We start from the raw sequence: 13,845 nt of genomic DNA on the forward strand, positions 1-13,845 counted from the left end.
TGCACAACCGATTGAAGATCCTCGCCCGTACGGCCAACTTTTAGTCCGTCCGTACCATTGGAGTTTTGTCTCGGCCCGTGATGTTTTCTCTCGGCCATTTAGCCTTGGATCCTCTCCAAGATGCTTCTAGAAGCCTCCGGATCCTTCCCGAGCCTTCCTTGTAGCCGTTGCAAGTTCAAAGGAGGAAGAAGACAAGAGTTGTTTTATGCCTTGCTTTATGACGCGTCTCCTTGCTTTATGACGCGTCTTTGACTTGCTTTTGGGTCTTCATGACCGTTGTAAATAGGATATCCTCCTTGGATATTCCTTTTGTATCCCCTTTAAAAGGGAACCTATGTCATTACCAAATCAAGTAAGAAGAGATAATCTCTCTCTTTCTCATCATCAAATCTTTTCCTCTCTAATCTCTCACTCTCATTTCCGCAACACTTAGTCCCATTTTCGCAACCTAATCTCCACATTTTTACAGTTTACTCATCACTTAGTGCGGAAGCAATTAAAATGTAAATCCTATATACGTAAACGAGACGACGTACACACAGATTAAGAAGCCTACAAGTTAGAAAGAAAAATAAAAAAACAGTTTTATTAGTCACAATATAATAAACGAAATCATTGTAAGATTGTAGTCTAAAAAAATAGTATCTTTCAAATAATATATTCTACAGCTTGGGACATATCAGAAGCTAAATATTTATCGGAAATCAACCAGTTAGAACCTAAAGATGCTGGGCCCAATAGTGGTGAGCCCATCATGATTTTTGTCGAGTTTACCTAAATATTTATTTTATCGATCACGTATTCTCTTAAACCGGATCACTTACCTGAACCGAACCGGAATCGGCAGCTAATAATTTGAAGTCGGGTTTAGTCCTCTCAAAGACTGAATTTTTTATGTTCTGTGAGTTCGTTAGAAGAGGCTTTCTTCATCTGCGTTTGGCGTGAAAATTCGTAATCTTTCGTGTGCCAGATTCTATTTATCAATCTCCGGTTTCTTCTTCGAAAACCCTATTACAGAAGAAGCCAGAAAGTGTTAACTATGGAGAAGGTTTCAGCAGCTTGCGCCATGGAATGGAGCATCAAGCTCGAGAAATCTCTTCGTTCTAAAAACCCAGGTGCTTGAAATTCTTCCGCTTTTCAGCTTCATAGTTCTTAGAAATTTTGATATTTCAGCTCCTCTTGCTCTGATGGTTCGATAAGGAGGTTCCTTTACTTTATTTGGCGAATGTATGTTCTTATTGTCTTCTCAGGGACTATGAAAGTTTAAAGTTTTGATTTTTGGGTGATGTTATTTCAGTTAAAGCTGTTGAAGCTATCTTAGAGACTGGTGAGAAGCTTGAACAGTGGAGCAAAGAACAAGAATCTGCAATTGCTGTTTACAATTTATTTGGTTTGGTTCCTGAAGAAGATAAGCTCTTTTCAAATACTATCTTGTTGAGGCTAGTTGACGCGTTTTGTGTTGGGGATAAGCTTGTTAAGCTTGCTGTAGTTCGGGTTTTTATGTCTATGTTCAAGCTAAGCCGAGGGAATAACGTAAATGAGTCTGCAGCTTGGTTTTTGTCAAAGGCTAGGGTGCATAACCATTTGGAAATTCTTATACGAGTGAAGAATGTTTATGAAAAGGGTGATACTGAGGCTAAAGCTTTGGCTTTGATTCTGTTTGGTTGTTGGAGAGATTTTGCCAGTGAATTTGCTCCCGTGCGGTACTTGATTTTCACCAGTTTGGTTTCTTCACATGATCTGGAGGTAAGCATAGTTCAGTTTAGTTCTTTTTTGACGTTTTTGCTTCGGATTTTCTGTTATAAAGGAATTTGATACTTAGCAGAAGTAGTGTTTGTGATACATTAAACTGGACTTTATAATTTCTCATGCATTTGGCACTGTGTTCTGTGGCTAGTGTATTTTACCAGGCGTGAGGGTCATTCAATATGTATGTCAGGGGTTTTTGTTTAAGTTAATTTCTGTTTAGTCCAAGTTTAAAGAAAAACCTCAACTGCGATTTGAACTTGGTTGTTGGAATATTCTTTTTGTAGAATTTGAACTGTTCTAATCCATTTTATGCTTGCAGGTAAGATCAGCTCTGTTTGCAGCAGCTTGCTTTTGTGAAGTAGCAGATGACTTTGCATTGGTCGTTCTGGGGATGTTAAATGACATGGTGAAGTTCCCAGAAATAATGCAAAAGACCAGGTTAGCTGCTGTGCGAGTTTTTGCAAAAATGGGATGCTCGCATGCAATTGCTAATAGAGCATTCAAGGTTCTTTGTCTAATTCTTATTCTATTTGCTTCTAATGCTCAAAGATTCTCATGTATAGTATGCCGTCAAGAATTTTTGGGTAAAGAAAGATTTGCTGAAACTGGAATTTAATTTGTTGTTGTTAGTTGTTACCATCTTGAGCTTTCAAAATGTAGTATATTACTAGATTAGAGTATCTACTGGTATGATGAAACTCTGTCAATGTACGGAATATCATAGCAATGCATTAAATAAAGCGCCATCTGTATTGAACTTCAGTCAACCATTATGTTATTGCAGATCTGTATGAAGCTAATGCTGGACTCCCCAAAAGAGGACAATTTGATTCCATTCCTGGTTTCATTGACTAAGCTTGCTTCAAGATCTACTCATCTTGCTTCTGAACTGGTATGTTCTTTTTCGCTTTATTCTTTTTTCTAATTTCTGGTTTACACAGATTGAATGTTTTAAAGTCAATATATTGGCCTTTATGAAAATAAATTTGTAGCAATAGAAAGCCACCGTTTTGCTGAGTTTGAGTCTTCACTGGTTGGTTGATATATATTGCAAATAAGCATCACTTTTCCTTGGTTGTCTAAAAGGAAACTGTCCCTATATTGATTAATAAACAAACTAAGAGAGAAAAGTCTAATATTATTCATTGTGGGTGCAGACAGAAGTTATCATGCCCTTTCTGAGTAAAGATAAGACTTCTCATGTGCGAGCTGCGGTATTGAGATGTCTCCACTTTCTCATAGAAAGAGGGATGTGCTTCTCTCTTGCCCATGAAAGAGAAATTGCAAGTGTTTCAAGCTTGCTAAAGCAAGAAGATCTCTCATCAGATATGCAACTTAAAGCTCTTCAAATTTTCCAGAAGGTGCTTGCTTAATAAGCCAAATATTTTATTTATTTTTGTCTGAAATTGAAGATGCTTACTTATCTTTGATGTGAATGCAGATACTTGTCTACAAACTATGCATGATTGATGCATTTGAATTACATCAGCTCATAGCTATTGTTGAGAATGCATCTCTTTCTCAGATCTTTTCAAGCAGTTGTTTAGCTATAAGTATTTTGGTGGGTATATGGAAAGAAATAGAACGGACTGCAGAAATAAGATCAATCGAGGTTTCTTCAACATCTCTGCCTCTGCAGCTCGTTGTATTAATCATGGACAGGGTCACCCTACTGGGGCGATTATGTTGTGATCCTTTTCAAGCTGAAGATGCAGTAGTTAGTGACGTTCAAGAGCTCTTGAAGGTTCTCCACCTATATGTAGGAAAACATTCTGAACTGAGGCTGCTAGTTCTTGAAAAAGTCAGATTATTCCTAGAGCTTATTGTGAACCTAAATGATGGCTTAAGAAAAGCAGATGGAGCTCATGAATTGCTGTTTGGTGTTATCAATTATAAAGGCAAAAGAGGGGCGGTGATGAGGTCAGAGTTTCTAGCATCAATACACAAGTTCCTGATAGTGTTCTTGGAGAATCTCGAGGGCAATGATAATCTTTTGTCTGAAATTTACGAAAAGGTGAAGCATATCATTGAGTTTGTACGTTCATGCAGCTTCATTGATTTCCACACACAAATGATATTTACACTGCTACTACATTCGCCGATTCTTTGGGGATTCTCTGTGAATGATGATGCAGGAAATTCAGGCGTCTCATTTGTTGCTGATATAGTTAACTATGGAATCGTTTCTCTTGACTGTTCAAATCAGATTTTAATGGAGAGAAACTATTGGCCTGCCTACAGAGCTGGAGTTTACGCAGCACGTTTGGGTGCTTGGGTCATATCTGCTATGATTTTTGACCAGCTGAAAACCAACGTCCAGTCTGATATTAACTGTTGCTGGTTAAAGTCATTAACCTATTTATCCCATGCCGAGGGAAAATTCCAACTGCTTCTCACTCCTAGTGATAGTGTCAAATTAGTCAATTGGCTGAAAAGTAACTGTTATTTACCAGAACTGTCCAAAGATGCATCTGGAGAGTTTGCACACTGTCTAGCTCTTCATGAAGCTTATATGAATTTACAATCGTCACTGGGAATGATGGGAAATATTATAGCATCAAGGGAAGTGTTTTGTTTCCAAACGTGGCTCTTGGTACTAAAGACTCGGTTACTTGAAACCGTGCTTGAACTCGTCGAATGCCTCGGGCTGCTTAATCAAGATATCCACAACAAGAAGCAGGTGGAGGAAAAGATCTCGACTGGTTGCAATTCCCTGCAACAGCTTCCTCAGATTTCTATTCAGCTACAAAAGTTGGCAAAGGAATTTGATATGTTGGCGACATGTTTTATAGACATAGACGATAGCAGTTCTAGCATTATCACGACATTTTCACTGAGCTGTTCAGTTCTGGCTTTTGCTGCTGGAATTGTTCTTTTCCTACCAAGTTTTTCTTTTCATCAAGCGTTGGTTCCTTTCACTTCACAAAGTGGTCTGTGCTCGAGGCTTGTACAAGATTTAGTTCGACGGCTGTGGAAAGTGGACCCTGAAATCTGCAAAGAGCTCAACATACTCGTTAAGACAAACGAATCATTAAACTCTCTCCACTTGCAACCTCGGAATCAGGTATTGAGAGTCTGTGGCAAAGTGAAGATATTGCTCTCTATTTGCAGAGACGCTCTTTCATGCATTTATGGATTGCAGAATCAGTCAATGTCAATGCACAAAGAGGAAATTATGTCTGAGATTACGAAAAGTTGCAGGAATCTACTGTCACAAGCAATTATGAAATGGATGCAGATTCCTTTTGGCATTCCAAAGTATTTCTTCAACATAAGGTATTCTCGTTGTGCTAAATTATAAATAGTTCTAATTTCAAACTCTTGATAAGTACAATTCTATTGTAAAATGCAATCTCCATTGTCTTAATCACCGTAACCCTTGAATTTCTGATGGAAATGATGCAAGGTGTGAAAACACACGTTGATTTTAACTTGTCTTTGTGCTGCTTAGTGAATTAAAGATTATGAATATTCCTAACCATAACTGATTCTTTACTGTTTTTTTTCTGCTGTATTTTTCGACTTACATGTTTTCATTGGATTAAAATTTTTAGGCCTTGTGTTGGTGCTGAGCTATTTGCTCTTAGTTCAGAGAGTAGCAAACGTACTCCTGATACAGTTTCGGTGGAACAAGGCTTTCAACTGTCACTAGATCTTTGTCTTCAGTTGAAAAACGCACAACAACAGCAAGTCCCTGTTCGACTTAACAAACTGTATTGCCTTCTCTATACTAAACTAGCTTATCACACTCCAACTCAACACGGTGAAACCAACAGAAACCAAAAGTCTTATACCCCATGGAGAGATGAAGATCTGGTAGAAATGAGTAACAAGCTATTTCATCATGCTATAAAGTCTGGTAAGAAGCCGGAAGTTTCAGGTCGATTTGATTGGACCAAGAGTGGTGTTTCTACGGTTGTGCAGTTCGAACCAAACGAGAGAGGACAAGGGTTTTCAAGCTGCTTGCTAGACGTTTCGCATTTCCCAGTTGGTTCATATCAAATAAAATGGCTAAGCTGCTGCACTGATCAACATGGTTCTTACTGGATTCTTCTACCTCTCAATGGCAAACCTGTGTTTACCATTAAGAAAGCTTCATAACTAGAATAAGTGTTAGTTTTGGTATGGCGAAAGATTAAAGATCTAAGGAGGATCTAGTTCAGGAGCAAGCAAGAAATGAGACAGCGATTGGCTTAAGACCACTCTCGAAATATGCAGCTTCGATATGAGTTTTGAGTGATCGCGGTCTGGTCAGTGCACATGGACCATATGGTGAAGGGTTTTGGTTCCGATAATACTCCGTAAGCTACACAGAAGAGAGATGTTTGGTTCAACGCTATTTAGGCCAACTAATTTTTTATGGATATGTTATGTTATGCAACTAGATTGTAGACATTTTAGTTTGGTTAATATATAGGTCCGGGAAAAAACTAAATTCAATTATATTCCACCTAACACAGTAACACTGATAATTTAGCTAATAAATTAAAACTTTTACTCAAAAAAAAAAAATTAAAGCATAATTATTTTGTTGGTGACCATATATTACTCAAATCTATGTACTGGTGTTCAGATTATAATACTATTGTTGCAAGACCGGTTCAGAAATAAAAGAGATGCAAAATGATATTAAAATTAATTTTCTTTCCCAAATCAGTTTACGTAATTTTTCCATTAAAATGATCATGTATTAGTAATAATATTCAACCAAAGGAAAATTGTTTTCGGTCAATGAAAACCATATTAGGGAAGGAAATTGAGGTAGTCAAAATGAATATGCATTGAATTTAATATCATTGAATGGGAAACAAATCAGAGAAACTTACTTACTTGAGAATTAGGAAGTTATTCACAGGACTTCCATAACCAAGGGAAGAAAAAACACATAAAATCAGATTAAAATGAAATGAACTTGTTGACCACAACAATAACAACAACAAAAAGTTTGCTTTGAAAATGAAAGCAATGGTGTGAAATGTGAGTGAAGGAAGAAGAAGAAGCCAAAATTAAGTTTCGTGTAAGTACTTCTCATTAAGCAGTGTTTTGTTTGATTTTTAGTTATTTTGGTGTCTAGAATTTGGATTTGTGAAAATAGATCTGATGAATTGATCATAACTGAAATTGTTTGCCAGTTGCAATGTCACTGTGCTTTCTATTGAGGTGAAAATTATTAGTTGGCAAAACTATCAACGCACATTAAATTTTTAAGTTCTACATTTAACTTTTCGTTTTGCATAATAATTTTTTAACTTTATTTTGCTTATGACAGAAAATATCGGCTCTAATAATTTTTCTACTGTTTATTAATTACTACTAATTAACACAATTTTAACTTGTAACAAGCTAGAACAACGTTACCTTATGTCATTACCGTTGAGTTTTGGTTTGCATTTAATTAACTTCGTGTAACCTACTTACTTTGCATCCATTTTCATATGTTTTTCTTTGTTTTGGTTGCAAATTAACTTTAAGATACATATAAATAGGTAGATTTGGGGACCTAATTGTTTTTACCACCTAACATGACTCTAGACTAACTTTTCAATTTTGCTATGAGAATAAAAGGCCAATTTCATATATCTGGTGAGTAATCCAAACATTTCATTACCTATAATTCTTTGATTAAAATCTTCTCTGATTTTAATATAAAGCCTTATTCTTCTTCCAACAGAGAAATATTCTTTTTCTTTTGTAAATATATAATCATATGAATGCATGTTTTCTTTCTTTGTAGATATATTACAATTCATTCTCTATATGTACATGTTCTTCTGAGTTTATTCCTGTTTAATCATTTTTTTCCCAAATTAAAATTGTTTGTCTTTTCTACACCTGATTTATTTGATTTGCAATATCCATCCTAATACAACTTTATGCTTAGGTAGTAATAGAATTTTTTTTTTATTAATTAACTTTTATTTTGGCTCTGTTTTACATTCACAGGCCTCAAATACAACCCCATCGGAATCCCTAAACAATAGAGAAGCTCAAAATCAAGATCAATTAGAGGTAACGTTTTTACTGATTTTCTTGCTTTTTAAAAATCCATTTTATGATATTTAATTAGAGGACAGAAAGTAATGTTCTTATGCCAATGCCATATTTAAAATCAATTTTATATACGAAAATCTTCATTTTTCATGAAGAAGGTGCAAATGCAGGTAACCACACTAAAAAAAAAAAGTTTTGTTTCATCCTCCATTGTTCTTAAAAGCAATAGTAGAGTTATCAAGATAATAAGTTAAATATGATTATCTTAATTCTCTTTTCAATACTTGAAATTTATTTTTCTTATAATTTTACACCATTCTTAAGCATTTCAATAAATCTTAAACTTGGGAATCAGAAAAAGAAAGAGTGAACGAAAATACCTTTAGTTGGAAGAAATATTCAAATAAAGAAGAAAAAAAACTCTACCAAAAACCTATCCACCACTCAAACCTCCCCAACCAAAACCCCATGACTTGGTTTATCCTTTTACATACAATATCTAATCTCATAATGCATGAATCTATACCTTTATGCACTTTTGCGGATCTTTTTCCATCTTCCGCAAACTAACTAGCATATCTATCTCTTAGTCTTCCATATTTAAATCACGTAAAAGTCATAATATATATATTAATGTTTTGAAGAGAGGTAGGTTTCAAGGTAAGTCATATGATAGAGTTTAGTATTCATAACAAAGCATCATAGGTTTAGAGTTTCGATATTTATGGACAAATAATACGTTATAGCGTAAACCGGTAGAAAAATAGAGAGGAAAAAGAGGATCAAAGATGTACAAGAGTGCGAAATGTGTGACTCCCATTAGAAAAGACAAAAGTTTGTATAATGTTTCAATGGTAACCTTAGTTAGGCCTTTCTCTTTCCATGTGCTAACAACATACGTATATATATAAATGTCTCACAAGCATTACCTTCAGCCATTCTCTTATTTGGCTCATTTGATTATTATAGGAGGAAACCATGGAGCTAAGGAAAACTCAAGTGGCCATGCCGGTTTTCTTGGCGATAATGAGTCTAATGGTGAGTCAAGTGGTCTTCGCCGAGAAATATTCAGGTTCAATGTCCCCTCATGACAGGAAATTGGCAGAAATGCAAGCTCTTAAAGCTTCATTAGTTCGCCGAAATCTACCGGCTTTGGTATCTCCTCCTCCTACCCCTCCTCAGGTATATAATATAAGCTTCTCTAATCATAATGATCATATATAGTTTATGTATGATTGAGTTTGTTCAAAAGGTTTTCATCAAGTGATAACATAGAAGATAAAATGGTGTAGGCAGTACCCGGTCCGCGCGTGTACCAAGTGATATCATATGGTGCCGATCCCACAGGGAAATTGGATAGCACGGATGCAATATTAAAAGCTATGGAAGACGCATTTGATGGTCCAAATCATGGAGTTTTGATGCAAGGTATAAATGATCTCGGAGGAGCAAGAATCGATCTTCAAGGTGGAAGCTACTTAATCAGCCGTCCTCTACGATTTCCCTCAGCCGGCGTCGGAAATCTCCTCGTAAGTATCTCTTATTTTCCTATCTCATTTTTTGTCAAACTATATATATTAAATTTATTCATTGCAAGTTTACAAATAGAGTTAGATTTTTACCCTACGTGTGATTTAATATACCGACAAAAGTCATGTTCCTATAAAACTGTCTTCATGGCCCGTCTTTATGACGTGAATGTGATATGACATTTCATCCATATGTTAAATAAATATTTAAAACATGAAATTTAAAGTACAACCTTAGTTTAAACGTAAACTTGATTAAAGATGCTAGTAGGTTTGGTGAACTAATGGAAAAGTAATTAAATCTTTTTCTCATTCACGAGAATAGAATGATTCCTTTCTTTCTATGCATGTTTCTCTCATAATTTCAAACATTATGACCTTTTAATAACTTTCCAACAAAAGAAGTTTCGTTCGGTTTAAAAGTATTTATTTGTGAGATTTACTTATTTTCTTTCCTTTGCATTTTTTTAGTATATATAGTTTCCATCAAAGCTACAAAACCAGTAAAACAAAATCCATATATTTTAGTCTTGCTAATTTCGTTAAAAATAATGTGTTCTTATAATCACTCTAGATCATAATATTATGCACTCTAGCTACAACCATAAAATTTTAAAATAATTAGTGACAAAAGTTGAAAAATAAATCCTCTCATTCCACATTTGTTTTACATGTTTTTTTTTTTTGTTTTACATATTTTCTACGTTAATAATTTGTTTATTCCATTATACATACATTTCTATTTCGAAATAATATTGACGGTTTTTTTGTTTGTTGACTTGTGTTACACGTCAGATAAGCGGAGGTACATTAAGAGCATCAAATGATTTTCCGGTCGATAGGTACTTAATCGAACTCAAAGACGAATCGTCAAAGTTACAATACATCTTCGAATACATAACTCTCAGAGATCTTCTCATCGACTGTAACTACCGCGGCGGAGCAATCGCCGTCATCAATTCTCTCCGGACAAGCATTGACAACTGTTACATCACACGATTCGGGGACACGAACGGGATTCTTGTCAAAAGCGGACACGAGACTTATATCCGAAACTCGTTTCTTGGTCAACACATAACCGCCGGTGGAGACAGAGGAGAAAGAAACTTTTCCGGCACCGCCGTGAATTTGATGGGAAACGATAACGCCGTTACTGACACCGTTATATTCTCCGCTAGGGTCGGAGTAATGATATCGGGACAAGCAAACTTATTATCTGGTGTGCATTGTTATAACAAAGCAACCGGTTTTGGAGGAACCGGAATTTATTTGAGATTACCCGGTTTAACTCAGAACCGGATTGTGAATTCGTATTTGGATTATACCGGTATCGTCGCGGAAGATCCGGTTCAGCTACAGATTTCTGGGACATTTTTTTTGGGAGATGCGTTTATTTTGTTGAAATCGATAGCCGGAGTGGTTCGTGGGGTTAATATTGTTGACAATATGTTTTCCGGGTCGGGTCATGGGATCCAGATTGTTCAATTGGATCAGAGGAACACGGCGTTTGAAGACGTGGACCAGGTGGTTGTTGACCGAAACAGTGTGAACGGAATGGGAGAGAGATCGACGGTGGCTAGAGGATCGGTAGATGGAAACGGGACATCTTGGACCGTTGATTTTAACCCGGTTTTGTTGTTCCCGGATTTAATCAAGCACGTGCAGTACACACTCGTGGCGCGTGAAGCTGGTGCGTTTCCTCTACACGCGGTAAGGAACGTTTCTGGTAATCGAGTGGTCGTTGAGACAAACGCTCCTGTTACTGCAACAGTTTATGTAACAGTGAATCAAGGAGTTTAATGTCGTGTTTTTGCCGTAATAATGGTTTAATAATTTTATAAAATGATTTATACTTGGTGGTTTTTTAATTGTAATTTTTCCTGTAAGGAGGAAATTTATTTTTATACTGCTAATAAATGATAAAAACTCGAAAATTGTGAATACAGTGGAAGAGTTGTTGGCAGACATTTACTTGTTGTCTGATAAGAAAATTCAATGCAATGACTAAAAGAAACTTGTATAATTACTTCTGAATTACACTAGAATCAAATAAAGCTACCTAATGTAATTAAATTTCTACAAAGTTGGTGGCTATGAAAGAAGATCTAAAGAGGTTTTGATGCTCCATATTTTCAAATTTAGATGTTGGCCATAAAGTAAAATTTATTTATACACACTCAACCTCCATTTTCAGTAATTACTTCAAGTCTTCGACATACTTTATTCTGTAAGTTTTGTTTTGCATCAAAAAGAATCAAATACTTTCTTAACAAAAAAGTGTGTGAAAATAAAAGTATCATTTCTTATTAAATGATGAATACAGAATACTGATGAAAAATAAAAGCAAACTTTATGACGAATAAAGCCTTGAGATGGGTTGTAAACAAATGGTTTTATTTTCTCGAAAAATAATCCTTTTTTTTTTTTGCTAAACATGTTAATATCATTAGAAATGAAGGTGAGGTATTATTACAAGATAGCACTACCTAAAGAGAGTAGCCTTGGCAAAAAAAATAATCCTTTTATAACTAATTTTTGATAAATCCATGATTATTTTGATATTCGGCCAGTTAGGAATAAACATTCAAATACTTTGATCTTTCTTTGTTGAACTTGAGTGGTCTACGAACATGCTTTGATCTTTCTTTTTTTTCATGCCTTTTTACTTATGAATAAAGCAAAAACTTCTAAAGTGTTTCCGTTTAATAAATTGGAACTCGAGTCGGTGTACATTGAAAAAATAAACCAAAAATTAATACAGAGATTATTTTTTTTGGTATATCAATGTACAGAGATTATTTGCCTTTTAATACACACACGCTCATATTTACCTGCAACTTCTTCATAATTATTCCTAACAAATTCTCTCTCTCTCACTCAAGAACAAGAGACGAGTCAAGAAAAATCAGATGAGTCTCTATAGCTTTGTTAGCTTGTTGTTACTGTTTCTCATCACGATTTCAATGGAGTTTAAAGAGACATTATCTTTAAGAAGAGACATGACCAAGCTTTTAAAGTTCCAAGAAAAGATCCAAGAAAGACTCGCAGTCACTCCCACTCTCTCGCCAGTGTCTTCTCCTTCTTCTCAATCTCCCAAAATGGTTAGCCTCCCACTTCAGTTTCTGTATATTTACGCACGTGTGGTGTAATTTGTGAGCGTGTGAGTTTGGTTTGTGCAGGTGGGGAAGGTGATATACCCGATTGGTTACGGAGCTGACCCTACAGGTGGACAAGACAGTAGTGACGCAATACTTGAAGCTTTAACTGATGCTTTTCAGTTACAAACTGGACTTGAGATGCTGCCACGTGTCGCTGATCTAGGTGGTCTAGTTATTGATCTCCAAGGTGGCAGTTACATGATCGGAAAACCTCTCAGGTTCCCTTCCTCCGGCGGAGGAAATCTCGTGGTTAGTCTCTCATATTTACTTTGGAATTCTTGTTTAACAGTTTGAATCTTTATAACACATTGTTTGGTGTTATTCAGGTGAAAGGTGGGACTTTCCGGGCATCGGAAGTGTTTCCCGGTGATAGGCATTTGGTTGAGCTTGTGGCATCAAACTCCCGGAAAACAATGAAAATGTCGCCCGAGGAGTCTTTCTCCGATCAGAAAGACCAGAGCTCTGGGATCTTCTATGAGGATGTGACCTTCCAAGATGTTCTCTTCGACTCAAGATTCCGAGGAGGTGGTATTTTGGTGATTGACTCGGCTCGTATCCGTATAACCAATTGCTATTTCCTCCATTTCACAACACAAGGGATTAAAGTCCAAGGAGGTCACGAGACATACATTTCAAACTCCTTCTTGGGGCAACATTCAACGGTAGGAGGAGACAGAGAAGAAAGAGGATTTTCCGGGACAGGAATCGATATCTCTAGTAACGATAATGCCATTACGGATGTAGTGATTTTCTCGGCTGGTATCGGTATCTCTTTGAACGGCGGGGCGAATATGGTTACGGGTGTGCATTGCTACAATAAAGCTACATGGTTTGGTGGAATTGGCATTCTTGTGAAATCGCATTTAACAAGGATAGATAATTGTTACCTTGATTACACAAGTATAGTCATTGAAGATCCTGTCCATGTTCATGTTACAAATGCTTTGTTCTTAGGAGATGCGAATATCGTCTTGAGATCGGTGCACGGGAAGATTTTCGGTGTAAACATCGTCAATAACATGTTTAGCGGTACCGCCAAAAACAACTTCCCGATTGTCAAGCTGGAAGGAGAGTTTCATGATATTGATCAAGTTGTGATTGATCAGAACAATGCAGAAGGGATGATGTTGAAATCAACAACCGGAAAGGCCAAGGTTTCCGCGAATGGGACAAGATGGATCGCTGATTTTTCCTCTGTTTTGGTATTCCCAAACCTGATAAACCATTACCAGCATTCGTTTTTCTCTCAATCCGGGCAGATACCAGCAAATGCAGTGACCAATGTTTCAAACAATGTGGTAGTTGTAGAGACCGATAGAGCTGTAACTGGAACTGTGTCAATAATTGTTTACCAGTAAACCATCATTCTTAGTATTGATCATTGTCCTAATGAGAAAGATTCTTTTGACTGGAATTGG

At 36.3% G+C, this 13,845-nt stretch overlaps 3 protein-coding genes across 5 annotated transcripts; all 3 read left to right on the forward strand.

Moving 5' to 3' along the window:
- The first annotated feature begins 717 nt into the window (after positions 1-717).
- LOC9306022 lies at positions 718-6,192 on the forward strand. Of its 2 annotated transcripts, XM_021019303.1 has the most exons (8): positions 718-1,115; positions 1,298-1,746; positions 2,069-2,254; positions 2,534-2,641; positions 2,907-3,110; positions 3,191-4,813; positions 4,892-5,025; positions 5,304-6,192. In XM_021019303.1, the coding sequence occupies exons 1-8, from the start codon at positions 1,040-1,042 to the stop codon at positions 5,848-5,850; spliced, it is 3,327 nt and encodes a 1,108-aa protein (XP_020874962.1). In that variant the 5' UTR covers positions 718-1,039; the 3' UTR covers positions 5,851-6,192. The 2 variants fall into 2 exon arrangements, with proteins under 2 accessions (XP_020874962.1, XP_002867893.1); XM_002867847.2 differs by having other exon boundaries at positions 723-1,115; positions 3,191-5,025.
- A 1,467-nt stretch (positions 6,193-7,659) lies between these two features.
- On the forward strand, positions 7,660-11,212 carry LOC9303966 (polygalacturonase QRT3). 2 transcript variants are annotated; one of them, XM_021019953.1, is made up of 4 exons: positions 7,660-7,758; positions 8,710-8,922; positions 9,033-9,269; positions 10,065-11,212. In XM_021019953.1, the coding sequence occupies exons 2-4, from the start codon at positions 8,719-8,721 to the stop codon at positions 11,067-11,069; spliced, it is 1,446 nt and encodes a 481-aa protein (XP_020875612.1). In that variant the 5' UTR covers positions 7,660-7,758; positions 8,710-8,718; the 3' UTR covers positions 11,070-11,212. The 2 variants fall into 2 exon arrangements, with proteins under 2 accessions (XP_020875612.1, XP_020875611.1); XM_021019952.1 differs by lacking the exon at positions 7,660-7,758 and adding an exon at positions 8,423-8,594.
- A 780-nt stretch (positions 11,213-11,992) lies between these two features.
- LOC9303967 (polygalacturonase QRT3) lies at positions 11,993-13,801 on the forward strand. The gene is made up of 3 exons (XM_021017195.1): positions 11,993-12,370; positions 12,449-12,676; positions 12,754-13,801. Exons 1-3 carry the CDS (start codon positions 12,179-12,181, stop codon positions 13,783-13,785), a joined length of 1,452 nt encoding a protein of 483 aa, XP_020872854.1. The 5' UTR covers positions 11,993-12,178; the 3' UTR covers positions 13,786-13,801.
- The last annotated feature ends 44 nt before the right edge of the window (positions 13,802-13,845 follow it).

Source organism: Arabidopsis lyrata, assembly GCF_000004255.2.
Source record: "Arabidopsis lyrata subsp. lyrata unplaced genomic scaffold ARALYscaffold_7, whole genome shotgun sequence".
Taxonomy (NCBI): domain Eukaryota; kingdom Viridiplantae; phylum Streptophyta; class Magnoliopsida; order Brassicales; family Brassicaceae; genus Arabidopsis; species Arabidopsis lyrata.